The sequence below is a fragment of the Suillus subaureus genome (assembly GCF_016647635.1).
Source record: "Suillus subaureus strain MN1 chromosome Unknown BJ212scaffold_43, whole genome shotgun sequence".
Lineage (NCBI taxonomy): Eukaryota > Fungi > Basidiomycota > Agaricomycetes > Boletales > Suillaceae > Suillus > Suillus subaureus.
In genome coordinates this window covers 91,691-119,136 of record NW_024538599.1, presented here as the reverse complement: position 1 = coordinate 119,136, position 27,446 = coordinate 91,691, and the positions used below count along the sequence as shown (strand labels likewise).

Here is a 27,446-nt window from a genome sequence, read left to right as displayed (position 1 = left end):
TACATTACCTCCAGCACAGACTGGCAGGTGCCACTGAAGCCAATACACGTTTTCTCAGCCTTAACCAGGGTCTTTTTGGAACGAGGTAAGAGCATGTCAGAAGTGTGACTTCGGATAATTGCAAGCTCCCTAGGTGAGGCCCCGGTTATGTAGACCTGCACACAAGCGAAACTCATTACTGCGAGCGCCTGTTTCTTCCGTTCACACTTGAGGCTTTCCGCAGCACTGAATCGGTGATTATCGATTGCTGCCGATAACGGAGGTGGGCCTCGACTGTTGCCTAAAACGGAGTGTTCTTGCCATCCTAATTCGAGCTGTCGACGGGCTGGTCAACGAGCACTGAGCGGCTAAGTGTGACGGAGATCCAAGGCCGGATATCTTAGGCGCGCCAACATTTCGCCCACGAGTATAAGATACACGCCCCTCCAGTCCAGCAGGCACAAACCAAGTGGACCTTTACTCCCTGTTCCCCGGCATGTCATCCAGCAACACTTCAAGTACGGCGTTAGACACGCAGACGTGTCCGATTCCAGTACCAGTGTAAGAGTTCTCATATTTTCTGCCTTTTAGATATTTAGGAAGATGTGTTCTCTTGTTTTGGTTCAGATATCGTCATGCAGCACCCTCGGGACCATGGCCATGGGTAGATTTCAACACCGACCTTTCATCCCCTGAGCCACCATTTCGAAAGGGAGAACATGAATGGCGCGGATACCCGCAAGAACTTTTCGGTAACTGGAGTCCGATTCCAGTGGCACGAAGCCAGATGTTGACACGATGTGCGCACACCGTGAAACCGTGCATCATATATACCGTTGACGTAACGGGCGACGGTCAATTCAAAATACCCGAGCAAGGGCTGCATCGCGTTGAGGTGCCGGAAGGGAAGGAAACCGAATTCTGGTCAAAATTACAGGAAGAAAGCAGTGTTTTTACTCCATCTCGCCAAACTAATGAGTGATCTTGACCACAATCAGGTTCGGAAAAACGTCCGCGTTCGAGCGTTATTCGTGGATAACATGTCGGAATCCGTTTTGAAGATGTTGGGGACGAGGTTCGTGCCCCGGCTTGAATGCCAAATTTGGCACTGAAATTTCCTTTATAGGTATAACATCGAGCCATTCTTCTTTGCATCCTCCACAAACTGGATTCCTTCGCGATACCGGGAAGAGGTTCAACATGGAGTAGGGGATCGTACGTCTGATGAATGCCTTTTGTGGAGGTTGTTAATCTGTTGTTCCGGGTAGATATCACAGTTATCCTTCCTTTCATTCGGACTACGGGGCAGAAAACGAAGACACATTCTAGCTTAACGGGCATGAGTTCGTCATTTTTTCAATAGTTGACCGCTTCTTATTACAAAACACACAGAACGGAACGCAAGGAAGAATACTATAGATGTCATGTCACCCCTTCACCTACACGGTAATCCGTATTTGCTTTTACCACGGTTTTGTCTGAGTTCTTTCATAGGGGAACATGTCCTTCTCATCGACCTTCTGGCAATCCATATGATTCGCGAGAAGAATTCCTCTACAATCATAACGTATCATCCTGTGCTGCGTGATCGCACTACTGCAGAGCGCTTGCATCTGGTTATGGAGCGCGCAGGTGGAAGCGTTTACTGGAATAAAATATTCGTCGCATCTGAAGATCCAACCTTCTTCTTTCTGGCAATCTTGTGGTACGCGCTGTATGCGTGGGATGAGACATTTGAAGTGTTGTATAAGCGCATCAAGGATTTGGTGTGTATGCAATTTGTTCGAGTTGTGGGAAGGCTCATCATGCCCAGGAAGTAATCTTGAACGCCTCTGACTTCTCTGCCATGACCGACCTCAACTATAACCTCCATAGCCTTCAGGCGCACCTCCTCCAGTACCAAACCCTCCTTCATGATTTCGAGATTTCGGTCACATTTGTTATGGAGACTCCAAACCCTGCAATGGAAGATTCAAAAAATTGGGGTACTACAGAAGAGCTGATGCAACGAGAATGCAAGAACCTCCTTTCCGAAATTGACAGGTTACACAGAAGATGTTCGATGCTCATTAGTCGATTAAAGAACGCCACAGATTTGGCATTTGCGACTGTCAACATCGAAGATAGTCGTCAAACATTCAGGTTAACGATGGCGACCCTTCGAGACTCTGCAGCGATGAAACAGGTGCGATGGCAGCTACATGTACACCGATTGAGCTCATGCCTTCTGCAGATATCATACCTGACCATGGTCTTCTTGCCCGCCAGTTTTACTGCTGTATGTGTTTGGAGGTATAACATGAACAAAAGCGCTCACTGATTGAACAGTCGGTCTTTGGGATGAACGTGCGCGAAATTAATCCCGGCTCTCTTGAGACGATCGCACATTATGTTTTGGTATCTTTGTTGTTGACTTTTGTCACGACATGGATCGTTATTGCTTTCCAACCATACAGTACGATCCACAAGCCTGGAGCTGGTATGTGGCGGAGGGCTGCTTGGCCTGCGTTTGTCTTCAGCCGTAAGATTGTTGAGTACTCCAAGTCCTGGATCGAGAGCAAGAAGACTACGCCACAGGAAACAAATATCTCCTTGGATTCAATTCGCGGGAGAGGAGGTCATTCTTCTACGTTGATGTTCGACGACGCAATGTTTGAAGAGGATGCAATTGGTGGTTGATTTTCGATGTAGTGAACGTCTACAGATATGATTACACCTCAGAAAGCGAGGGGCCCAAATTGCCCATCGCAATCCACTTGTCAATTACAACAAGGTATACAGAACACACTACGGACTCTACACATACATACACACCAGTAAGATCCCGGTATCATTCATGTGCCCCGATATTTCGTTCTACACAACCCTCGTGTTACAGCTTGCGCGTGAGCGAAGGTAAAAGATTACCCTTCCGAATGCGGAAGATGTAGGTGAGAGCGAAAATTGCAGCGACCTTGGCAAAGTATATTCCTTCGTGAACACCTAGAGTGAATAGCGGGGGACGGAACTCACATTAAACAAGGTGACACCAAGCATGATGCCAACGTCACGCCAGCGGTGAGAATACTGAATATTGAATCCAATAAGCATGTACTGGTCTGTCGTCTGGAAAGGACAGTAGAGGCAGTTCGATGTCGCATTGGGGTTTGCTAGATATCCGCCCGCATAAGACATGAAAGGATCCATATAATCAGCACACGTGAGTCCTGTAGGAGGAACAATTGGAACAAGCTCCGTCGACGCGCAAACAATCGCCTGTCCGCTAACCGCTAAGAACAAGTTGAGCTCAATATAGAAGTCAGACCTAAGCACAAACCTTGACCGAATAGGCCTTCAACAAGATAAGTGAAAGGCGAAACCCTATACATCCACCGCCACCAACCCAACTGACTGAATGGCTGCAGGACACCGTTACTAGACCATAAATCAGCAAGCAGCCACGTTATCAGTTTAGAAATTTGACTTGCAATATGACGACAAATGAGAAGAGTGTGCTGAACAACAATGAAGCAATAAATGCAGTTGGAGCCATGGAAGCTATTGCGAGTGCGATCGTCGTGTAATAGAGCGGGAATATGACTCCATACATCAGATAGGTGTATCCAGCCCGGTCGGTGTCGAATCCGGCTGTCCAGTACCAGCACATAAAGAAGATCGACGAGCAGAAAATGTTCCAAGGTATCTCGACAAGTATCTGAGAGGTGACGAGAGCAGTCCACTTGTACATCCTGCTCTGGCGCTCCCGAACTTCATAAATTGACCGAATGTCGATGTAGACCGTCTGCATCTGTTGAGAAAGGGGGACACACAAAATTGTGGCCAAGAAAATTGCCTATGATACCAATTAGCGAACAAAGCCACTTCATCAAATGAAGCAAGGCATACAAAGAGTTTGTTTTGTGTACCCTGGAGGGAGTCTTTCGTCTTGAAGAATGTGAAGCCAATCAATAGACCACCAGCGATGTTGAGAACGAGCTTTGCTATCAAGTAGGTTGGATTCCGCCAATATGCTTGGAAGTTACGTTGTGTAAGAGCAATGGTCTGGTGCCTCCATGAAGTAGCAAACTGTGTGCGTAGCTCGGTCTGGACAACGGGACGAGAGCGACCTTCAGCATGAATGCGCCCAAGCTCATCCTCAAGCACAGCAGCTTCTGGCGAAATTCGCCAAACATTGTGCCAATCAACAGATGTGTTCGCGGTCGCTCCGGCACCAATGACATCAAGCATATATTCCGCACTGTCATAGCTTAACTCCACGAATGACTGAACCAACAAAGGACTTACGGGTTGGCATCCTCATCACAAGGTGGGGCTCCATTACGTTCGAAATATTTCAACATCGTAGAAGACTTGTCCCCAATGTCACCAAAGTAGACGGTTTGGCCGCCCTTACGAAGGAGGAGAAGTTTGTCAAATAATTGGAAAAGCTCCCCGGAAGGTTGGTGAATCCTAATAAAGCTCAGCATGAGAACACTATCAGATATATACAAGACTCACGTGCACAAGATGGCTTGTCCACTATCGGCGAGCTCACGGAGGAATGTGATGATGGCCCAAGCCGATTGGGAATCGAGACCAGACGTAGGTTCATCAAGGAAAAGAAGAAGTTTGGGCTGTTGGCACGCGATGTTCGAAGAGGGTTCTACATCTTCAAAGATGTACATACCTTCGCAGCCAGTTCAACGGCTATTGTTGTGCGCTTTTTATGTTCAACGCCCAACGAGCCCACAACTGCGTCTGCATAAGCTTCAAGGCCACACATTTGGAGACACTTGTCCACGCTGAATAATATCAGTCAGAACTGTCGATGGTACAATGTAAAATAGGAGGACATACTGGGCTTGAATCTCCTCCATAGGGACAAATTCCGATTGTCTAAGATGAGCTGAAGCAAGAATAGTTTCCCGAACGGTGGCTTGGGGTAGATGGGTATCCATCTGCTGACAATATCCCCTGAACTAGTTTTTAGTGTTGCCCACCAACGATATGGCTTTTACCTACGTCTGTGCTTGGAAATCTGAGGGGAGTGGTTGTCCGTTGATGAAACGGTCGCCTGAAACGACACCAACATCGACGCGCTGGGCAAGGACATTAAGCAGAGTAGTCTATCACGGTCTCGTCAGTCTACGGCGAGGTTGGGCAGTAAAATGATGATAACCTTTCCCGCACCCGATTCACCCATGAGGGCAGTGAGCTTTCCGGGTGCGACATAACCAGAGACATTGTCTAACAACATCCTCTCCGATCCCCCTGAAATGGGGACAACGTACTGCACATGGTGCCAGGTGAAGACATCTGGCGGCCCGTGTTTCTTCTTTTCATCAAATACTTTGCTTTGCTTGCGTGTGTTTTCATTAGGTGCTGATGGTCCCCCTTTTTCCTCATCTCTTCGTACATTGACGGGTCCAACAGACCTTGCGCCCTTAGACTGTTTGAAGAGAGTGACAGCAGAATCAAATGCGGAGCCGGTGTTGAATTCGGTAGCGAAGAGCAACATCAGAAGGAAGCCGACACCAAATGCACAGATAATGCCGTAATTCTGATAGAAAAGAAAATGAGCTGTCATGACTCCGGTCAGCAAGTCAGATTAGAACGTACGCGCCAAAGATCACTGTATTCGTAATCGTAAGATAGGTATGCGAAGGCGTTACCCTCGACAGTCGCCATTCCAGGCTGAGCTCCAACTGTGGTGCAGACCTGATTAGCCAGCGATATATTTTCATATCCAGGACCCTGAGGGACTAAGGTAGAGCATGTCCCGTTCAGAGTGTGGAATTCGTTCATCATCAATGATTCAAAACCGAACCCGAGAGGCTGCGATAGATGTTTCAGCGCGGCACTTGAAAAACAATACGTTATCCTACATTCAAGTAAGTGATCCAGCGCAGGGCGCCCGGGATGCTGAGCCGAGGAATAGTATAACCGGTGTACAGCGCGAAGACCAAAACACCAATGCCAGCTACTGATGTAGCACTAGACTCTTCTTTGAAAGCAGCAGCGACCAGCCTGAAAAATCCTTTCATCGCGGTCGTCATCGTGAATACCACCAAGAAGAATATGCTGTCAGAAAGGCATATTAGATCTGTAGCGTAAACTTGTAGACATGAAACCACTGACAAGAACTGCGATACTGTCCTCTGAAGGTCGACCAAGAAGTACAGAAGTACAGAGAAAACGCCCTGGATGACAAACGTAATTGGTATATCGACGACTGTGTGAGCCAGACTTTCGATGAATGGATAATACATCGCTGCTTTGTGGTGACGGAGAACTATGGGACGCTGAGCATAGAGGGCAGGTATTTCAGCCATAGCAGACAAGGCGCCGAAAAACAATGCACTATAGGACTGATTAGAAACTTCGCACACACAAGAATGCCGAAGAACAAACAAGAATAAGATGCCTCCGCGAGAGAAGTAACCAGAAGTTGCGTCAGGGAGGTGATAGAAGACGGTGCCCATCACGATGGCTTGGAATATTTGTGCACTTAGGGGCCATCAACACATTATATTGACATGAGCATACAATTGGTACGCACACAAGTTGCACCACTTGGGATGTGATATCGCCTTTTATTATCTGAACCCGGCGGACCATTACTGCCCTGACTTGCATCGGGATTGATATCGTATAGGAGTTACCCTTAGGCGCATGACGCGCATGCTCCAACTCTGCACTAAGACTGTATGCCTCCTTGCGCTCGGGTTTGCCCACGTAGAGATTACGATAATTATCAACCGATTGACGGTTGGCTCGCCCTAGCGGAGATGCCAAGAAGTAAGTTGCCATTTCCTCGGCTGTTCTGGGTATTGACCCTTCAACCTCAGCACGGAAGTTTCTCGCATTTGGATCCGTGACTAGAAAATCTTAGAATATGACAAGGATCATTACACCAATACGTACCAGAAACAAGAAAATCAGATGTCGTTTGTCGGTGGTAGGGTTCATATCCCATGTCCATGAAATATTGACGCGCCTCTTTTGCAGGCCCAAAGTAGACCATTCGGCCCTCGGAGATTACGCACACCTTGTCAAACAAGTTATATAACTGTTCACCGGCTTGGTAAAGAGAGACGGCTGTCGTAATCCGGCCAATATCGGTGCCAATGCGAAGTGCCTGGATGAACTCTAACGCTGTCGACGAGTCCAGACCACGAGTCGAGCTACAAGTCATCAGCGCTCATCGCAGACAATGAATCGAGGGATAACAAACTTGTCCCATGAGCTGATCAAGCTTCTGCATGACAAAGCCTCTGCGATAGAAACACGCTTCTTCTCTCCACCTGATACGCCTCGTATAGCGGCGTTCCCGACAACGGTATTACGTGCGTGGTGCAGTCCGAAGATTCTGATTAGGATGTCGACTACGTCGCGATTAAACTGGTCGCGGGACTGATCGCTGAACCGCGCATGCGGCGTGCGGGTTTTGATTGCGAAGGATAATGTCTGCTCAACTGTTAGTGTCGGAAAATGGACATCATCTTCAGGACAGTAGATGACATCGCCCCGATACTGCTTGGCTATTTCCTCAGGGGTAAAGGAGTCATACCACACATCACCTTCAACAGCGTGGTACTCTGACGTCTGATTGGAGAGTACCTTCAGGAACGTGCTGCAGCCTGAACCAGGACGGCCCAGAACGACTGGTGGAGGTCAGAACACTGGTGACCGAGTAAGACACAATCTAGACTTACGCAACATCTCTCCTGGCATTACCACACCTTCAAAGCCTGACAAAATGTCACGAATTGGGGGATTGCGCATTGTTGTAATATTTTTCAGCGCAACAGAGGGATTTAACATCGAGCCCACTGTGGGTTGCAGTGATGCGCGTGCTCCAATGCCAACTACGCGTAAATCATTAAACATCACGCCCAACTCACGGGCCTTGATGGACTCTTCACCCCGTCTACAACGCATTACAGCCAGTGGTAAGATGGTAGCGAATCACATACCGTCGAACGAGGTCCTTCAGAGTCTGCTCAAAATCAAAGTCATCTTGACCACTACTGCCACTTTCCATAGCGATAGATATCGTGGATTTGCGATTATCAGCCACTTTAGATTTCGGCAAACGTGGAGGGGGAAAGTTGTCTAGCGGACGGTGGTGGGACCGAGTAGATCGTGCTGTCATTGTCCGCTCCAACTCTTGCATACTGGCTGGATCGAAGAAGGTGAACGGTAGGTGAGATTGGCGTCCATCCTTCGACGCAGCGCCGGCGGACTGATTGTGGGCATCCATTTCTCGCGTTTGACCAGGAAAATCCATGGTGGGTGGACGAAGAACCGTTGGGATTATTCAATGAGTAACCCTGCGCTCTCTATATAGCAGGAAGCTGATCTGAGCTTCTACCCGTAGAAGATCAATTTCATTGGTTCCTCGGACGAACAAACGATGCCCGCTCCAAAGGGACGACACTATATATACGTACTCCACAGGAGACCGACAACATATTATGATATGGTATCGGAACTTTATTTCAGTTGGGGATACTGATTACAAGAAAGACTTACAAAGTAGACTACCCTTGCAAGGATCCAGGCTGCCGTGACTTCGGCCATTCATGTGACCATGCCCGACACCATTCCCGAGCACCCCGCAGCACGAATCAAATAATTTTCAATTATAATTTGATGTTGCGAAGATAAGGCCGATCCAAACAATTGGGCTTGAACTGCTCCTCGCGATCAGAAGAGCACCTCATGTCGGTCCCCTTTCGGTTCAGTCACTCACCTTGTCAACTGCCAATCAGGAAATAGCAATGCGCTATAATGATTCATATAGCAACCGGTGAATGTTCGGGGAGAATGTCCTCTAGTACGTATTCCCCGAGGGTTGCCCGTCTCGCAGTGACGTGGCATGGCGCCGGCCCAAAAGATCACTTGCAGTCACTAAACACAACTGCAATTGATGAATTCACCTGCGCTGTTTCTAAACATCTTCAGCGAAGAAGATGTGCTGGCGCGACGTTAGCACCAAGAGAAATGAATTCGAAACGCAACTTCATTCTTCACTCAAGGACGAGCAGTCCCGTCTGACAGAGACACACACTTAGTGCGTAAGTTCGGATTGCGTTAGTGCACCCTTGATACACTAATTCCGATTGAGGGAACAGTGATGAGTCAATATATACTTGACACAGGCTATGGACAGCCTCTTCTACCGGAGTCAGCGAGGCCTCAGGCAATTTTCGAGGATGCTTTAGCTTGAAGAGGTTGGCAAACGCCACGAATTTGAAGTCCTGTTGTTATGTTGACCCAATCTAGGCCTTGAGAGGGAACGACCGTCTTCCTTCTTTCAAAGGTCTGACTGGGAGACTACGATAGGCCTGGTCTCCAGGCCGATGCTCTTTTTTGGATCAGATTATGACGTGATATAAATTGGAAACGCAACGCTTATATAAGCCTGTATAGGGCCTCTAATACGAATACATTCCCCACCATAAAACCACCCATCTACCATGCGCACCACGATAAATAAACTCAGAACATAAGCACCAGCACCGAAAACTCCAATATGTCACCAAAAACCAATAACAAAGGGACCCCCCACCCGCCCCAACATAGAACTGAGCACAAACCAACCATGTCTCCCTGACAAACAAATAAAATGACCTAAGACCGCTCCACCCCTTAAGAATACCACCAAAAAACAAACGCACAACACCGCATCCCGAATGAGAATGCCATCCCCATTATACAACCCCATGAAGCCAACTTAATTAAAGATAACACGTCAACAAACTCCCACCAGAACACACCCCCCACAGACCAGATACCCTGAAACATAATAAGACTCACTGAATGCGAGATACCTGACACAACACAACAACTCGAATACATGTACAGCATCCAGAAATCAAAAACTAGCGTGAAAAGAGCCCCCCCCCCCACCCCAATGAAAAACTCTCAAAACCCACAACCGAAGAACACATGTAATACACCACCTGAAAACCACACACCGCACTCCAAAACTAATCCAAAAACGAAAACAAACAACCCACGAAAACTCCCATAGCACAACAAAAGGTAATGCCCCTAAAAAACATGAAATTCTAATATAAAAAGACCTCCCCAAGCAACAATACCCCCATCCTAGCTTGCAATGAAGGACTTATCCAGTGTCAAAAGTGTGAACATTAATGCTCACCCATCCCCTATGGGCACACACCAGTCCCTCCCCAGACATCAGTGATCAGGCTCACAATTCTTCCCGCCCAACATCCTAACAGATGAAGGGGACACCACCACAGAAGAAACCCCCACCCCATCCACACCATCCCCATCCCCCCACACAAACATCTCACAAGCTCCCCCTACTGAATCTGAGGAGAATGTGACAACCCCCACCATCAACTCCCTCATTTTCTCGAGAGACAAAGAGATAGAAATGCCTCTTGATACCCTACACCACTCCCCTGTGCAAACCCCTGTCCCCATGGATGATGAAACCATGTTAGACCCACCTGTCCCAACAACAACCCCCACAGCAACTTGCACCAAGCCATCTACATCCTCTCAAGAATCTGAAGAGGACCTACTCCATGCACACCTAGCCATTGCTGAGACAAACCGTTCCATTATCAGGTCTAATGGTATCAACTCCCTTATGGTCATTCCCCAGTTCACTCCCATACCTATGGGCGGCTTCCCCCACATCCACCTAGCCCATGTGGCACAATTCTTTGACTACCAAGCAGCAAAAGTCATTAACACGTGGCTGAAGGTCCCACACCCGAAAATCCTAGTTAGAGTTTTCGACCATGACGGGAAAAACCCATCTGTCAAAGGCCCCATCTTAGTCGAAAGACTATGCATTGCAGTGTCCGAGATCATGCACTTCATCCACCAGGATGGCCAAGAGGTAAAGGTCTCACCACCTTGCCCAGAAGCCACCACAGAAGATGCAAACTATCCCCTCAGCTTCCTTATTTATAACATCTCTGAGGAGATGAAATCACTCATCCTTAACCAGTGAGTCTGGTGGTCTACTGAGGTCACCTTTGCCGCTCATCAGTTCCGAGTCAATTCACCACCCCTTCTCCTATTCTGCCTTCACGGCTTCTCAACAACAGACAACATTACCATCAGGTCGGCTGTCTATGAAGTCTGGATGGAAGATGTCACAAGGTGGGATATCTGTGATATCCTATCCAAAGGAGATATCCCTGAGGACAAAGTCCACACTGCATCCTGGGACTTCATCAAGTCCTTGTGGATTGAATGCCTTGATTTCAAGGTTAGCAGCAGCATCCTACTCCCATGCTACAACGTGTTTGCCATCAGCCCAACCAATACCCCCACTGTCTGGACGAAATTGTGAGCCTATCTCCACTCCCTCACCTATCCATCTGAACTTGAAGGCACTGGCACTGTGGTCAACTTCATGCCCTGCCCCCTCTGCCATTCAATCATGCACCCGCAAGGGCTCTGCCCATTCCCCAACATCCCACCCTGGAACAGACCCAAGCACAATGTGGTAATGAGACCCAACAACTCAAGTCAAAGAGGAAGAGGCAAAGGGAGGAGAGGCCCCACCTGAGATCACTTTCACATCACCCGCTAGATACTGCACATACCTTTTAACTACCCCCCCCCCTGACGTACCATAGCACATCCACGCCCCCACACCATGTATCTCAGTACTCAAATAAACCCCCTTTCACCAGAAACTGCATACTAACAACATGATGTGAGCAAATCCTGACAACAGCCACAACTGCAAACCCAGATTCACAGGGCGAAGTCTGAGAATCCAACACCTCTGGCCCAAATATACTGGCTGCAGAAGCAGGACAGGAAAGCCGAAGGAGCCCTGACAGTGCAAGCCAAAAATGGAGGCCTATTTAGGCCAAGGATTAGCTGTGCAGAGATGCTGAAGCAACTGCAAAGTGACTCAGTAAGCACAGGACTTACTGTTTTAGATAGCACTAGCATGTATCCACCATGGCTGTCTGGGATATGACAGCCCTCGCCTCTCAATGGTTGTTTGGACGGCATAGTACATCAACCACTCAGCAATTCAATAATCAAAATAATATCTACAGTTCCTTTCCTGGTCTTGGTTCAAGCCTCCCAAGTAGCAGAGGGAGTAGCTCTCAAACCACTGGGGCCACCCCAAATGATGCTACCCAGGAGATGGTAGGTGGATCTCCAACTCAAACGCCCCACCAGGCAAACATAAACCTTAACAATACCCAAAGAGATACACCTCTAATTAAGAAAAAGAAAAAAACAAGAGCCAGCTTACTCCTCACTACCCTGAACATGAGAGGCCACACTGTGCAAACACAACAATGGCTAGACACTTGTTAGTGTGCCTAACCAAAAATATTGTTGTAGGTCGATGCTCTGCCTAGCTGCTACACTTGCAAGCAAGAACATTCGACCCTAAAGGGAATTGCTACTGAGAATGGCCAATGATACTAAAGACCCGAAAGTGTGCAGAGCATGGGAACAAGTGCGCAGGTATGTAGAGCGTGGGAATGCGGAAGTGTGGTCGATGAGCAGTCAATGAGCGGTCAATGAGCAGTCGATGTGGAAGTGCAAGATGCTAGGGTAGGGAAGTCTTAAGGAATGGTGCGGGTAACAAGTGAGGGCAAGGGTATTGATTGCACGGGTAAGGAAAGTCAAGGTAAGGTGTCCAGGTATAAGGTAACCAATAGGGGCTAAAAAGCGCGCACTAATGGTGACTGCTCCTAAGTAAAACCTAAGGGAAGGAAATACTGCAGAAGGGAAGTAAATATGAAGTAGTCACTCTAGGCACTTTATACTAGCTAACCCTCTCGGAAATGGAAGGGACAGGACAGACAGGCAGTAGGAATATGTAAAGACATGTAATAAGGCTGCAACACTTGTTACAACACACAAGGCAAGGCAAAATACATACCCATGAGGTAGGATGGACAATGGACTGACACGGGACATCTGTAAGGTAGTCCGAAGGCATGGGAAATTGACCGCAGGTATGCGCGCAGCGTGGGAGTGAATGCACGGGTCCACAGAGCGCGGGAATACGCATCCAGAGTGGGTTGAGTGCGGGAAAAGCGGTCGATGGTTTTGTAGCTTTCCATCACCTATATCAAAAGATGGCCATCACAAGCCTAGTGGGAATATGATTGTCACAGTGCGTCCCCTCAACTGGGAAACAACAAAATATCTAAGTGGTCGGCGATCCAGCATGTAATGAGAGAGAAAAAGATTGGTGTATTATGTGTACAAGAAACACATCTACTACCAGAACACGAGACACAGATAGATATGCTATACTCATGAAGGCTCAAAGTAATAAACTCAAGAGACCCACACTGCCCAGGGAACTCTGCTGGGGTAGCAATCATCATAAACAAAGAAATATTCAACCCCAAGGACCTAACAATAACAGAAATCATCCCCAGAAGAGTGTTAGTAATTAGAACTAAATGGCACAATAACACACACCTAACAATAGCGAACATATATGCCCCAAACACCCACTCACAACATGAAGAATTTTGGAATACAATAACGAGAACCTGGCAAGAGAAAAGACTACCCAACCCAGATTTTTTAATGGGCGACTTTAACATAACAGAAGACTCACTTGACAGAGCCCCAGCCTGACTTGAACACAAACAAGCACTAGATGCCCTAAGAGACTTAAGATTCCAGCTCGACATCCAAGACACCTGGAGGATAAACAACCCGACATCACGCCTCTTCATGTTCTATAGCAATACAAACATGTACTCACGACTAGACCACATTTACACCTCACCAGCCCATGAAAGAAATATATGTGGCTGGGACTCCTGCACCTCAGCCATCCTGACCGACCACAGAATGATACTTGTAAGATTCACCCCAAGCAATACTCCGTTCATTGGCAAAGGCCACTGGGCCTGGCCAGCGAGCTTAATAAATGATGAAAGACTCATTAATAAAATCAGTAAAGTGGGAATAACAGCCCAGGATAGAATCATGAACCAACAAGCACCAAGATCAAACACTGAGAACCCGCAAAAAGAATGGGAGGAATTTAAAATACAAATCCAACAGCTAGCAAAGATCACTGCAAAAGAACACTTAAACAAGATAAGAATGAGAACCAAGCAACTCAAAGAAGACTTATGAAGAACCATGGCAAATGATGACATTGACACCAATGAATCCACCAGGAGACAAAAAGCCTGCATTGAGAGCGAAATAAACCACCTAGAAAACAAAAGATTCAGTAAGATGCAACTATACTCCCAAGCAAAATGGGCTGTGAAAGGAGAAACAGTCAGTAAATACTGGTTGCAAATCAACAAAAGTAAGAAACCACAAAATGTAATATACAAACTAAGAATACCTGGTCAGAACCAATTCGCCACTCATTCTGACAAAATGGCAGAGATCACGCAAACATACCATGATAACCTGCAATGAGACCCCCTATCTGACCAGGAAGCAGAAGAACGAATAGCTGAAATACAAAGAACAATGAGCAAAATACTGCAAAACCAAAAGCTATGGAATAAACACTCACCCCTACACAGCCCCCTAAAAGAGAGCCACATTCAAGAGGCACTATACACCTTGAAAATGGGCAGCACTGCTGGAATAGACGGAATTCCCTATGAAATATGGAAAAACCTGCATGAGCAACATATCAATGACCAAAAGAAAGACATACCAAGCTTTAACATCATCAAAACCCTCACACTAGTAATACAACATCCAAGAACATGGTGTCAAGGAAGAAACAGACTTTGCATTAGGATGGATGTGCCCCATTTACATAAAGAAAGAATGCACTGAGATAGAGAACTACCTACCCAATCACCCTCTTAAATACAGATTGCAAGATCCTAACAAAGGCTTTAGTGATGCAACTAGCAAGGGAAGTTCACTCACTAGTACATACAGATCAAAGCAGCTTCATACCCCGCAGGTCCATTTTCGACCCTATTAGACTAGCGAAACTGATGATAGAATATGCCAATGTCATCAAAGAAAATGGAATCCTAATTGCATTAGACCAAGAGAAAGTGTACGATAGAATAAAACATGATTACCTGATATCAACCCTTGAAGCATTCCAACTACTACAAACCTTCACAAAAACCATAAAAGCCCTCTACAGAAATGCACACACCAAAATAGCAATAAATGGCATGCTCAGCACACCGTTTCAAGTCACCAGAGGCGTACATCAGGGTGACCCCCTGTCCTGCCTGCTCTTTGACCTGGCAATCGAGCCATTAGCCTGCGCACTTAGGAACTCTGATAAACTAAGAGGTTATAACATACCTGGTATAACAGACAAAATCATTTTGAACCTCTATGCAGATGACACGACGATATTCCTGAACAAGATGAACAAATACAGCAACCTTGAATCGATCCTATCAAAATGGTGTTGTGCTGTAGAGACTCGCACCTCTGTATGCCTGTAGAGCCCTATATTGTGATGCATCTGCATACAGTTCACAGCACGAACTCGCAGCATCATTCCCTGTATCATCCCTTCACTCAGCCTATACATGCGCGATCTTCCCGTGCATCGCACGACATGCGCGCTACTCTCCCACGACGCATTCCCGCGCGTGCCCCACGCGCTTTCCCACGCTTCATCGCCCATCATCCAGGAGCATCCATCCATTGTCCAGCAAGTCCTACTGGTATGTTTTTCACATTTATTCTTATCATGACACCATATTCCATCATGGACCCTTACTTACATATACCTTCTTTGTTCCCACACCTTACTCGCATCAGCTCCGCATCATGGGAGCACGCTTAGTCACCTTTTGCATGATAGCATTCGCATTTTTTGATCACTGAGTTAGCTACCACTTAGTTGGGAGTAGTATCCCTTAGCATCCCTCAACATAGTGCATGCATTTTTGAGCCATAGTCAGTAGCATTTTTGACAATCACACTATCATCATCACATTTGTCGTCCTCACACCCATCAGTATCAGTCATCATCTTCCTCTAGTCCCCATCACATTCCTAGCCCTTTGCGCACTTTCGCCTATTAGTGCACAACTTTCCTACGCTTTGCGCATCCTACCACTCTCTGCGTGCACCTTCGCCTCCGCACATGTGACTTTCCCACGCTTCATGCGACCTGTGGATGTGTTGCACTCGCTTTCCCTTGGGTTGAATGCACTTGCCTTTGCGAAGTATAGCAGCCATAGGCAGAACTGAGACGACCACACATATACTCTGACTTGGCATCCCTTGTAGTGCCATAGCTTAGTAGTTGATTCCTTCAGCACGTCAGGTGCAAAATTCAACATGGAAAAGACAGAGATAATACCAATAGGTACAAAAACACATAGAGACCATGTAATACAAACACAGAAACCAAACCAACTTGAACCCCCCCTAAACGACAACATAAGGATAGCACCAGATGGACACCCAGTGAGATCACTAGGCACCTGGATCGGCAACAAAACAAACGACATAACACCATGGGAACCTATACTAAGCAACATCAACACAGCACTGAAGAGATGGAAAAACGGCCACCCTACACTTGATGGAAAGAAGCTAATAATACAAATGGTCATGGGCGGCATGACGCAATTCCTGACAAAAGCTCAGGGCATGCCAAAAAATATAGAGACAGCACTTACAAAGATAATACAGGGCTCTATATGGGATAACACACGTACCCCACCCATAAACCTTGAGCAACTACAACACACAAGAGAAGAAGGTGGTATCAGGCCTCCTGGACATAAAGTCAAGAAATGAAGCGATTGAGATCACATAGATAAAAGCTTACCTAGACCTGTCCCCCTCCAGACCAGCATGGGCCTCAATCATGGATCTAATCATAAACAACATCAGACCAACACATGGTGAAGACGAAAGAACAAACCCTTTCCTCACATCATGGACCCCACCATCCAGAGGCCCAAAAATAACCTCACTACCCCATGAAGCACAAATGTTACTAAAGACAGCAAAAAAATTCAACATCAGCTTCGCCCCAATAAAACTCTCAAAAGAGCTTAAGAAAAGCCTACCAGCGTGGTACCACCTAGGGACCTCTAAAAATACCTATCACAAATCTAAAGATAAATGTTTAACAGACCGACATGACTCAGACAGCATTAAACACCTACTGAAGATAAGGAAAAGACTAACCCAAATCAGCAACAACAACCAGCACTTCCCCAGAAGCTCATGCCCATGCACCACCTGTCAGAAAGACAGAAACAAAGGCTGTAAGAACCCCCACACATGTGCGCAGCATGTGAATGAAATCCTATTTAAAATTGCACCAAAATTCAATACGAAAACAAAACCCAAAAAAGATGGACTCTCACTTACCTGCCATAGAACAGAGAAAAACTACCAAGCCCACAAGAACCGCCAAGGAGAAGTACTATTCGACCCGACAGTAACAAACAGATCCAGCCTATCTGACTGCTTCAGAATTTTTGTAGACCCCAAGAAAACATCACTCACCCCTGCCCATCGCCTACACACACCCACAAGAGGCCTTAACCTCATCCAGGAAAACATAACCATCTTTACTGACGGCTCATGCACCAATAATGGCAAAGAAAACACAAGAAGCAGCTGTGGAATATGGATAGCTGAGAACCACCCTAAGAACAAAGCTTTCAGAATACCTGGACAAAAACACTTGAATCAGATAGCCAAAATAACAGCGATATTCATAGCAGCACAACAAATAGAACCCTACATACCTATCACATTTGTAACTGACTCCAGATATACAATTGAGAGCCTCACAAAGCACCTCCCACACTGGGAAGATATCAGATGGATCAACGTAGCAAACAGTGACTTCATAAAAGCAACCATATATCACCTTAGAAAACAATCAGCACAAACAATGTTCATTTGGGTAAAGGGACATACCGGACAAGAAGGAAAAGAATGAGCAGACACACTCACAAAAGAAGGAGTGGACAAGCCCCAACTGGACACCCTGGACCTATCTATCCCAGACAAGTTTAATCTGCAGGGAATGAAACTATCAGTAATATCACAGGCCCTCACATACAAGGGCATCAGAGAAATGAAAACCTTAACACCAAGAAGAAAAACCTCCAGTAACATGGATGTCACAAGATACGCAATCCAAGACATAATGGGACACCTCGAAACAGATGCCACCATATGGACCAACAGCAGACACAAAGACCTGTCCAAAAAACAAAACAATTCCTCTACAAGGCATTACATGGCTCACAAAAAATAGGAGAATACTGGACAAACATACCAACATATGAACAATGCACAAAGTGCACACACTGTAATGCCAACGAAGAATCAATGGAGCACATCCTGATTGATTGCCCGAATAACGCGAGCTCCACAATATGGTCTCTGGCCAGAAGGACATGGCCACTGAAATATGGTGCCTGGCCAAGGATAGGCATTGGAACTATCCTAGGATGCGGAAGTCTAAGCTTTAAACAAGTAAATCAGAACAATGAACCAGACAACAACCAGAATAACAAACCATTGAAAGGCACCTCTAGGCTGCTGAGGATACTAGTATCAGAATCAGTGCATCTTATATGGGCCATAAGGTGTGATAGTACAATCAACGGTACGATATTCACAAAACGATAACAAAGAGGTGGACAACAAACATAAACAAAAGAATACAATTAGACCGATTAACCGCAAGGAAGATAAATCGTACCCCAGCCTTCATACAATTAGTCACCTCCACATGGTCCGACATTATAACATCAGACGACCCCCTTCCAAAGAACTGGGCGATAGCCCTCGAGGTTTTAGTGGGTATTAAACCACCCAGGCCCTCTACGAACGAGGTAACCAGGTAGTATAGAGTCCCACACACCCCTAACAACGGGAGTGCATAAACGCATTTTCTCCTCGGACCGGGACCCCCAGTATCCCGCTATAGCGCATATATTTAGAACTAGATCTTGTCAGTTGCTAAATATATATATCGCTTGTCCAAAAAAAAAAAAGCCTGTATAACAACCGATAACCCCAACCAACCACCAATCACTTCAACTCGTACGTAACTTCGACGAGTAGAATGAATGGTAATTGGCATGGTACCGGAACAGAGAGAAAAGCGCAAACGCTAATCCTCTCAAGAGCACCAGCCCAGCGCCTCGACCATATGTGCCACTGGAATTATAATGTACAAGCCCACGCGTCTATATCGTATGCCCAGGCATGAAGTGTTTTGGCTAGAGGACGGGAATATCACTCTTGAAGCCTCCGGAATACTCTTCCGGGTGCATCGGTCATGGCTCGTGCGACATTCAGAGTTCTTTGCGACTATCTTCAATGACAAAGGCAGGCACATTGGGTATGATACCGTCACTGGGATAGACGAAGACGAGCAAATTTGCTACCTGACCAAGCTCGAGGGAAAAGATCTAGAGGCACTGCTTCTATTCTATGACAACCCCGTGTAAGTAAGCTCTGCTATCCTGTGCTTGATATAGGCTCAACTATGACTGCGTAGTGTGTGTTGCGGTGATATCCGATTTTCTACCCTTGTATCCCTCATCCACGCGACAACAATCCTGGGATTTGAAGCAGATCGGCTGCAGGCCTTAAAACTGCTCGCAGATGACTGGCCATCTGATCTCGACCGCCTCCATGCCGGCTCGGAACTGCGCTCCAATGCTGCTCAAGTTGCCACCCTTTCGCGGGCGTGTGGGATTAATGGCATGTTGAAGCCTGTATTTTATGAAATGGCACGAACATCTGGATTTGGCCTGGGTGATGTAGACGAATCCAGTAACTCAAAAATATTGAGCAAATAAGTCAGGCGGATGAGCGACGCCTTATACGGACGCGAGAACAGCCCAGCGGTATATGGGTGCAAGCAGCAGCGCGAGAAGATCCATCCTTGACCTGTCCAAACCGTGTCGACGACCACTCCAGTGATATCCTTGACACGAAGCCAGTGCTTTCTTCCCCCACCCTGGGGCCAAACCGCTGTCTCCCGGTGGTGGCAAGGTGCTCAGCATGGGTTCGGCTCGTGCATGACTCAGGGATTTACGACCGGTATCGGCATGACCCGCTTTGCGGGCTGTCTGCGTTCATGCTCATTGTGGGAAGACGAGGGGTGGCGCAAGGATTGCCACCATAAAAGGCGGCGTGTGTGGCCCACTATGCGGGAGAAAACTTGGGAACAGATTGATGGGTGGATGAGCATCGGACAGTGAATTCATCCCACAGGTGTGGGATGTAAGCTGGAGGCAAATAGGCGTTGGAGTGGACTACTCATTTCAACAGCGGCTGGAGTATCCAAGGGGTGTCTGATTGTCCGCAACGATTGCAAGTACGGTAGGGTTGCTAGAACACATAAGCTATACATTTAGGGGTTTGCCTAAAAGGGGTTTAGACGAAGGAAAGCCAAACAAAGAGCACGCGTCCAGTGAAAGATCATTCTGTACTGAACTTCGCGAGAAGCCAACTGGCGAGATTGTCCAGGGCAAAACAGAGATGTCCGATATCGCTTCTCTCCTTCAAGCTTCCCTCCAGCCTGCTTCCAGGAAACAAGCAGAACAGCAACTACATGCACTTGCATCACAGCAGGGATTCCTGGCACATCTCCTTACGCTTATCCTCAACGGATCCTACGATCGCTCAACGCGCCTAGCAGGTGGAATATATCTCAAAAATGTTGCTAAACTACGATGGGAGGAGGTGCGTAATGATCTTTTTTTGATCACACTCATTCATCTCATCTGTGGTTCAAACAGGATGATGAACCCCTCCCGGAAGCAGACAAAGCAGCACTCCGAACCCAGCTCGTCCCAGCCATGATTGCGCTGTCGGATCCTACAGATAAAGCGATTCGTGCTCAAATCGCTGAGTCTGTCGCTCTGATCGCCGAACTTGACTTTCCAGCAAAATGGACTGATCTCATTGACGTGCGTTGTTCACGTTAAACCACAGGCTCGTTGTCTGACGCATCCTCGACAGCAACTCATCTTATCACTCTCAAAAACGGACTACAGCATCAATGTCGGGGTCCTGCAGACCGCTCATTCGATCTTCAACCAATGGCGGGCCCAAGTTCGCTCGGACGAGCTATTCACGGAGATCAACTTCGTGTTATCGCGTTTCATGCAACCCTTTCTTGATCTTTCCAATCAAACTGCAACCATGCTGCTTTCCTCTCCTGCCCCGCCTAATATCGCTATCGTAACACAAGCTCAGATTATTCTCGTTGATATATTCTACGATTTTACGTGTCAAGATCTACCCCCGGGTATCGAAGATGCTCACGACTCCTTTTTTGCTCCACAAACTGGACTCTTTCAGCGTTTCATGTCATGGGACCCAGCAGAGCTTCGATCCGATGTGAGCAATATTTTGCCGTCCACTGTCAGTTACTGACCTGTCATTTAGCCTGATGAAACACAGCCATCGCTGCCCGCGCAGTTGAAGACCAAGATTTTCGAGATTGGCGAGGTTTGCAATATGTCGGAAATGAGGGAACAAATACTAACATACATAACAGCTTTACATCAAGCTTTTCCCAGACCAACTATCACGTTCGCCTGCTGTCGAGGGATTTGTACAGAGCGTATGGGAGCTCATCGGGTCAAATAAGCTTCCTGGTGTTGCGGATGACTCTGTACGTTTTCAAGTGTTTTGTTTTGTTTTCTAGCGACCTCATTGGCATCGGCTTGCCAGCTTGTCTCTCAATCTTTGCGTTTTATATCCACCGCAATTCGGTCGGGTTACTATAAATCGCTCTTCTCTTCGCGCGATACCATTGCCTCTCTTGTACAAGGTGTCATCATCCCTAATATTGGACTACGCGACCATGAGATGGAACAGTTTGAAGATGAGCCACTTGAGTTCATTCGGCTTGACTTGGCCTTCGGAGGTAGTGCATCAGAAGTGGCAACTCGACGTCAGGCAGCCGCGGACGTGCTGCAAGCGTTAGTCAGCTCGGGTTACCAAACCGAGGCCACGGAAATTGTGGGGTCGTGGATCACTTCAGGATTGCAGCAGTACAATTCGAACCCCGCGCAGAACTGGAAGGCGAAGGACAGTGCCATATACTTGCTCACTGCTGTGGCAACAGAGGCGTCGACAACGCAGGTGAGCGAGCGTCAGTTTTTGTCGACGAGTACTAATCTGACGGCAACAAAAGCATGGTGTCACGTCGACGAATGCATTGGTAGATGTTGTGAAGTTCTTTTCTGAGCACGTGTATCAAGACCTCCGAGCATCGGCCGGCAGTATTCATGAAATCCTCTATGTTGATGCGATTCGATTCCTTTTGACTTTCAGGAACCAGGTATTTGCATTTTGATACAGGCCAACGCCTCAGCGCTGCTCACACTTCTACCAGCTGACGAGAGATCAACTTCTATCAGTGCTCCCTCTGTTGGTACGGCACTTGAATGCAGACCATTATGTCACGTATACGTATGCTGCGATCACGATTGACCGCATACTGTTCATCAAAAAGGGGACACAATTGTTGTGCGTTCGGATTTGTGTGACGAAAACCTTGCGCTCACGGTCTGACCACAGATTCTCTCAAGCCGACATCCACGATCTTGCTGCTGACTTATTCAATGCACTCCTGAGCAAGATAGAAGCTGCTGGCCCTCCTGAAAAGGTTGCCGAAAATGACCACCTGATGAAATGTAAGTCAATCACATACCGTGCTGGCGGGTAGTGACTCCTGTGTGCAGGCGCGATGCGCATAATCGTCACCGCACGTCAAACCCTCACCCCTGTCTATCAACAAGTCCTCCAGCGACTGGTCAACATCCTCGGTGTCATCGCAAAGAACCCGAGCAATCCAAATTTTGACCAGTACATCTTTGAAAGTATATCAGCGCTGTTGAGGTACGTCTTCGTTTCATCCTAAGAATCCTGGCCGACACTCTTGGTAGGTTTGTTGTGAGCGGCACACCTTCCACTCTGCCTACGTTCGAGCAAGCGCTCTTTGGCCCTTTCACATTTATTCTTCAACAGGACATAGACCGTAAGGAGCCAAAATACGACCCGTCTCCCATCTCTAACTTTATCTCCTAGAGTATATCCCCTACGTTTTCCAAATTCTCGCTCAGATGCTAGAAGCTCACAACACTGGCGTGCCATCCGAATATCGCTCCCTCCTCCCCTTCCTCCTGACGCCCACATGCTGGCAACAAAAGGGCAGCATCCCCGGTCTCGTGAAGCTCCTCAAAGCATTCCTTGCCCGTGACGCTGCCGAGATGATCAAGACGGGGCAGATCGCAGCCGTACTGGCCGTCGTCCAGCAACGCCTGATACCTTCCAAAATCAACGATGGCTGGGGCTTTGAACTTCTGCAGGGTGTCGTGCAGCACGTGCCTCCGTGAGTTTTTTGTGTTCTTGCTACGATGAAACAGGAATTGACAGCATCGGCTGGTTAGGGCACAGCTAAAACAGTACTTCAAGGCAGTCGTCATGACGTTGCTCACAAGGATGCAGACGAGCAAAACGGATAAATATGTATATCTCTTTTCGCACTTCCTTCTTTTCACCATGGCTGTCAATGTTGATGGGCTCGGGCCAGACTACGTCATATCCGCTGTCGAGGAGATTCAACCGCAGTAAGGCGCATCTTGCTCTTCAGATTTGTCACATCGCTCATATGTCTAATTTTGCAGGCTTTGGTCGCAGATTCTTGTCAACTTTATCGTCCCGCAGGTGCCAAAGATGCCGCACAAAGACAGGAAAGTTGCAGCTGTCGGCCTCATTCGTATGCTCACGCAGAGCACGATCATGATTACGCCTCCGAGCGCGCAGAGCTGGTGAGCCGCGCCCCCTCCCCTTCTTACCACTAACTCACGTCCCTTTCACAGGCCCCCAGCATTTGTCTCCGTCATTAAGCTCTACAGCGAGCCACAGTATCTCGCCAAGTCTAAAGACGAAGAACAGAACACTGGCATAACGGAGATTGACTTCGAAGAGCAGACTGCGGGGTATCAGGCTGCGTATTCCCGACTCGCGGCGGCGGACGGTGCGCCTGTGGACCCCGTGGCGTATGTGCGGGATCTGCAAGACTTTTTGGGGCAGGCGCTGGTGAAGGCGGACCCACGCGTGAAAGGGCTGCTAGCTGCGGGCGATGAAAAGGTAGTGCAACCATTTGTGCAGGCGCTTGTGGCATCTGGATATGCGATTCGGTAAATTACATAGCCGGAAGTGGCTGCCACATCTTTTGGGGTATCATTTGTATGACAGGGTGGACAACAAGTACCCCACGTGTGCCGGCGAATATGCGTGTGTAGTGTATGTAGATAGCTATGATATCGATTTGACTTGTGCTGTTGTGCAGAAGTTGAAATCAAAAGGCATGTATTCACACAACAGCCTCCATTCTTTGAATTGTTTCGTATTACCGCTCCGATCACGACGTACCGCGTTGCTCTGCATGTGACACGACTGACACCGATCACGATTGACCTATGTAATTACCGTACACGCTACGCACCGGTTGCAACGATTGAACTGCTGACTCGTAAGCTACTCGTGTCAGGCAATCCAGCCATACTAGATGTATGTAAAATCCATGTATCGTATTGCGCTGCGTACGCCTGACAACTTGAAAGAGCCGGAACAAATTTCATGCCTGACCAATAAGTTAAAACGACGTAGCATTACAAATATTCGAAGGCGATTGCGTACCAAGTCTGACTAGGCTGGGCAGTCGATGACTCGATCAAGACAAGACTAGAACATTCGAGTAGAGCGAGCCTGCCTCGGCTCCTCGAGGACGAGTCGTGCGTGAAAACATGGGAACGGGTGAGCCGGTATTATTAATACAAGACGCTAAGCAAGTTTGTATGCCAATCCTGAGAGTGGAGCCGGAAAATCCGGCCACTTTGAGGAAGGACGGCTATCAAACTTCATCTGACGTGCGGGCTCGTACATAAGCATCTTCCGGCTCTCTAAAAGCACAGTCCATAGGGCCATAGATAACGTCAAATATAAGGGCACTTTATACTACTACGCTGCTGCAGGTTCCTACAGGTTCCTTCAGCTCGAGCCCTGGCAGCCTCGGAAGTTCCATGAAGACGTTGACTCCGCGTCAACGTCTTCATGGAACTTCCGAGGCTGCCAGGGACTTGGAAGCTTGAGGAAGTCCACGCTCAACGAGGACTATGTTAGTCTGAATTGACTGCGGTGAAAATAAGTAAGAGACGAAAGGTAATAATAATGGAGAGAAAATGCCTACGTTTATATAGCGTGGCCCGGTCATGCCCACAATTCAGTCAGGCGGATGGGGAAGGCTGTTTCAAGAGCTTGATGGATACATCCTAAGGCAGATCAGGTCGTCGGGGAAGTATAGGTTCCAAGGAACTTTAGAGTGGTATTGGCGTGTGCTCGCAGAAGTGGCTAAATTGAGTGTATGACCGAGTATCGGGCATGTCGAAGAAAGGCGTAGGAAGGATGATACATTGGCATGCCGTGGATATCAGCGAGCCTTTGGTATAGAGGAACGTGGGGTAGGGAGAGTGGCTCGCAGGGCTGGCCCGTTCGACGCGACTGAAGTTGGGATATGATCGGGAGTTGATATTAGGACTTGAGGGAGCCAGGTGCCATAATCGCGCGCACCAGTGACAGATGCAAACCAACATTCTGGAAAGGTGCTGTTTTGGAAGAGTGAATGTCAAACTTGAACCATGCGCGGGCTCTGTCCCTCAAGAGTTGTAGGCGCTTGGAGGCGAAAGCGAGATTGTCCGTCACGGTGTTTGGGACAGGGAGCGACTGTTGGCCACCAAATTCAAACGATGTACTGAAACTTGGAGGATGACATGTATGTCTGGCGAAGGGCCTAACATACCTGCAAGAGTGTTCTCAGTATAAAAATACATCTAGAGCAATAATAACATCAAGAAGGTCATAGATTGTCACTCACAGCTGTACAACGAAGAATATCTCGGGGCCTGCACCATGTGTTCAGCTTGCATGCCATTCCACAAGAAAAATACTCGTACTTGTCCGTGAAAATCAAAAGCATCAGGAATGCTGGCGTGCAGTTCGTCAGTACTGATTCAGATGGATACTCGGCAACGAAGCTCTGAGAGGGTACGATCGTCGTCTGCGGGACGGTCGTGGTGAACTGAACGTCCCGCAGAATGTCTGAGGTAGGCGCAGGTGGTACAGGATGGTGCTCAACAAGCACAAACTCCTTCAAGTTGTTGTTGACCGGCTGCATGAGGTTGATCATAATAAGTAAGAGACGAAAGGTGATGACGATGCATCTCCTACCCGGGTTTATAAATCATAGCTCATGTCCACAATGCATTTCAGGTGGATTGCAGGCGGTGGATTAAGTTGAAACCGTTGTGGATCCTTATGCTAGGCATTGTTAGTTTGTTACATGGAGGTATGAGACTGCATTAATACTAATATTATTACTAGTAATAGCCACCGGCCATTTGATACCATCACTACTCTTCACATATCACATGCCACATCTTACCCACCTCCATGTTTGGTTGAACTTCAATTCCCCCATGACTTCCGGGCCTCCTCTCGTTCCCTGATGCGTACCTCCAATATTAATATTGATCCCTTGTTAATCCTGCTAGCACACTCATAGTTTCTGTATCTCATGATAACCAGGTCCGCCTCTCGCATCGACGAACCATAAATTTCAGCACTCACCTCCACTGCAATGTGTCACTTTCGTCATGGACGGCAAGCACACCCTCAGCGGAGGTTGTGATAATAAGATTCCAGAGTGAGCGATACCCATGGACGTGAAATCAAAAGCATGTTTCCATCCTTGGCGCTCATAACCCAGTTTGAGCATACTTCTCACTATTAACATGACAATCCGAAATGCACTGGACGCCTCGCCGGGGACTTGTCTACCGCTGAAGACCTACTGAGGCAAGATATCCATACAGATACCAGTGACTATGAATCCTATGTCAATCGCTCATTTGTTAGGTGTAGGGGGGCGATACTCTTCAGGATGCGATCGAGAAATACCGATGCCAACACGAGTCCCTTAGTACGAAAGGCTGGCTTTCATTGTGATATAGTCCGTCAGCATTCAGTCCTCCTTGACTGGCTATATATCGAAAGGCATTGCCAACTGTGTAAAAGGATACCTCCTGGACGCAAGGACAGTATTTGACCGTTCACGAATAAATATTCAGAAACCGTCCATTATTTTCTATCCATTAAAGTATATCAAAATTTTCTCCCATACTTTTTGCTTCATTCTGTACATCAGGCCATCTCTTCAATGCAGAGGCGATATTACTCGTCAAAGAATTGTCTTCTACTTGTCCTAACTCGCGTGTCGTGTCTTGGAGGCGAGGATCATGCGCCTAGTAGGTTCACTCATCGGCGCTGATATTTACAACTTCGCACATCAGGCATAGTATGAGCGTGTTCAGCTCGGAATCAATACCTTCGATGGCGCGCGTCATGACGAAGTCGCTGACCGCTTCATTACTGTCAACTCCAGCGCTTTCTCACGAAGTTGGACATTCATTCTA

General features: G+C 47.4%; 7 protein-coding genes across 7 annotated transcripts; 6 read left to right on the top strand and 1 right to left on the bottom strand.

Annotated features, from left to right (window-relative positions):
- Positions 1 to 475: 475 nt before the first annotated feature.
- On the top strand, positions 476 to 2,658 carry BJ212DRAFT_1303431 (uncharacterized protein; the record flags this gene model as incomplete). The annotated part of the gene is made up of 10 exons (XM_041333417.1): positions 476 to 540; positions 607 to 928; positions 978 to 1,054; positions 1,106 to 1,194; positions 1,248 to 1,322; positions 1,372 to 1,425; positions 1,474 to 1,745; positions 1,793 to 2,164; positions 2,213 to 2,257; positions 2,308 to 2,658. The coding sequence occupies 10 exons, from the start codon at positions 476 to 478 to the stop codon at positions 2,656 to 2,658; spliced, it is 1,722 nt and encodes a 573-aa protein (XP_041188064.1).
- A 193-nt stretch (positions 2,659 to 2,851) lies between these two features.
- BJ212DRAFT_1281988 (ABC-2 type transporter-domain-containing protein) lies at positions 2,852 to 7,899 on the bottom strand (the record flags this gene model as incomplete). The annotated part of the gene is made up of 19 exons (XM_041331664.1): positions 2,852 to 2,932; positions 2,992 to 3,248; positions 3,296 to 3,377; positions 3,443 to 3,811; positions 3,865 to 4,216; positions 4,264 to 4,428; positions 4,477 to 4,592; positions 4,646 to 4,760; positions 4,816 to 4,932; positions 4,981 to 5,084; positions 5,138 to 5,518; positions 5,578 to 5,793; positions 5,844 to 6,039; positions 6,097 to 6,318; positions 6,370 to 6,465; positions 6,518 to 6,836; positions 6,883 to 7,142; positions 7,193 to 7,622; positions 7,674 to 7,899. 19 exons carry the CDS (start codon positions 7,897 to 7,899, stop codon positions 2,852 to 2,854), a joined length of 4,104 nt encoding a protein of 1,367 aa, XP_041188063.1.
- Positions 7,900 to 10,369: 2,470 nt separating this feature from the next.
- On the top strand, positions 10,370 to 11,565 carry BJ212DRAFT_1303429 (uncharacterized protein; the record flags this gene model as incomplete). Its single annotated transcript, XM_041333416.1, has 3 exons — positions 10,370 to 10,953; positions 11,071 to 11,298; positions 11,343 to 11,565. The coding sequence occupies 3 exons, from the start codon at positions 10,370 to 10,372 to the stop codon at positions 11,563 to 11,565; spliced, it is 1,035 nt and encodes a 344-aa protein (XP_041188062.1).
- Positions 11,566 to 16,909: 5,344 nt separating this feature from the next.
- On the top strand, positions 16,910 to 17,695 carry BJ212DRAFT_1250960 (uncharacterized protein; the record flags this gene model as incomplete). The annotated part of the gene is made up of 1 exon (XM_041329711.1): positions 16,910 to 17,695. A coding segment is annotated over one exon (786 nt), but the record flags the coding sequence as incomplete, so codon positions are not given.
- Positions 17,696 to 17,913: 218 nt separating this feature from the next.
- BJ212DRAFT_1386804 (uncharacterized protein) lies at positions 17,914 to 18,575 on the top strand. The gene is made up of 3 exons (XM_041336850.1): positions 17,914 to 17,950; positions 18,215 to 18,399; positions 18,458 to 18,575. The coding sequence occupies exons 2-3, from the start codon at positions 18,315 to 18,317 to the stop codon at positions 18,568 to 18,570; spliced, it is 198 nt and encodes a 65-aa protein (XP_041188060.1). The 5' UTR covers positions 17,914 to 17,950; positions 18,215 to 18,314; the 3' UTR covers positions 18,571 to 18,575.
- Positions 18,576 to 18,958: 383 nt separating this feature from the next.
- BJ212DRAFT_745708 (uncharacterized protein) lies at positions 18,959 to 19,862 on the top strand. Its single transcript, XM_041343970.1, has 2 exons — positions 18,959 to 19,393; positions 19,448 to 19,862. The coding sequence occupies exons 1-2, from the start codon at positions 19,116 to 19,118 to the stop codon at positions 19,749 to 19,751; spliced, it is 582 nt and encodes a 193-aa protein (XP_041188059.1). The 5' UTR covers positions 18,959 to 19,115; the 3' UTR covers positions 19,752 to 19,862.
- Positions 19,863 to 20,436: 574 nt separating this feature from the next.
- Positions 20,437 to 24,117, top strand: BJ212DRAFT_1282052 (CAS/CSE protein; the record flags this gene model as incomplete). The annotated part of the gene is made up of 15 exons (XM_041331666.1): positions 20,437 to 20,640; positions 20,697 to 20,867; positions 20,920 to 21,300; positions 21,349 to 21,411; positions 21,461 to 21,577; positions 21,637 to 22,050; positions 22,103 to 22,249; positions 22,304 to 22,437; positions 22,489 to 22,604; positions 22,653 to 22,809; positions 22,857 to 22,948; positions 22,999 to 23,302; positions 23,361 to 23,540; positions 23,598 to 23,741; positions 23,793 to 24,117. The coding sequence occupies 15 exons, from the start codon at positions 20,437 to 20,439 to the stop codon at positions 24,115 to 24,117; spliced, it is 2,949 nt and encodes a 982-aa protein (XP_041188058.1).
- Positions 24,118 to 27,446: the final 3,329 nt, after the last annotated feature.

Bases quoted from the DNA above. Each gene is read 5' to 3' on its own strand.
- BJ212DRAFT_1386804 (XM_041336850.1), top strand. From the start codon at position 18,315: ATGGTCTCTGGCCAGAAGGACATGGCCACTGAAATATGGTGCCTGGCC. The intron at 18,400-18,457 runs CTAAGCTTTAAA...AGAATAACAAAC, and splicing joins CTATCCTAGGATGCGGAAGT to CATTGAAAGGCACCTCTAGG.
- BJ212DRAFT_745708 (XM_041343970.1), top strand. From the start codon at position 19,116: ATGTACAAGCCCACGCGTCTATATCGTATGCCCAGGCATGAAGTGTTT. The intron at 19,394-19,447 runs GTAAGTAAGCTC...ATGACTGCGTAG, and splicing joins CTATTCTATGACAACCCCGT to TGTGTGTTGCGGTGATATCC.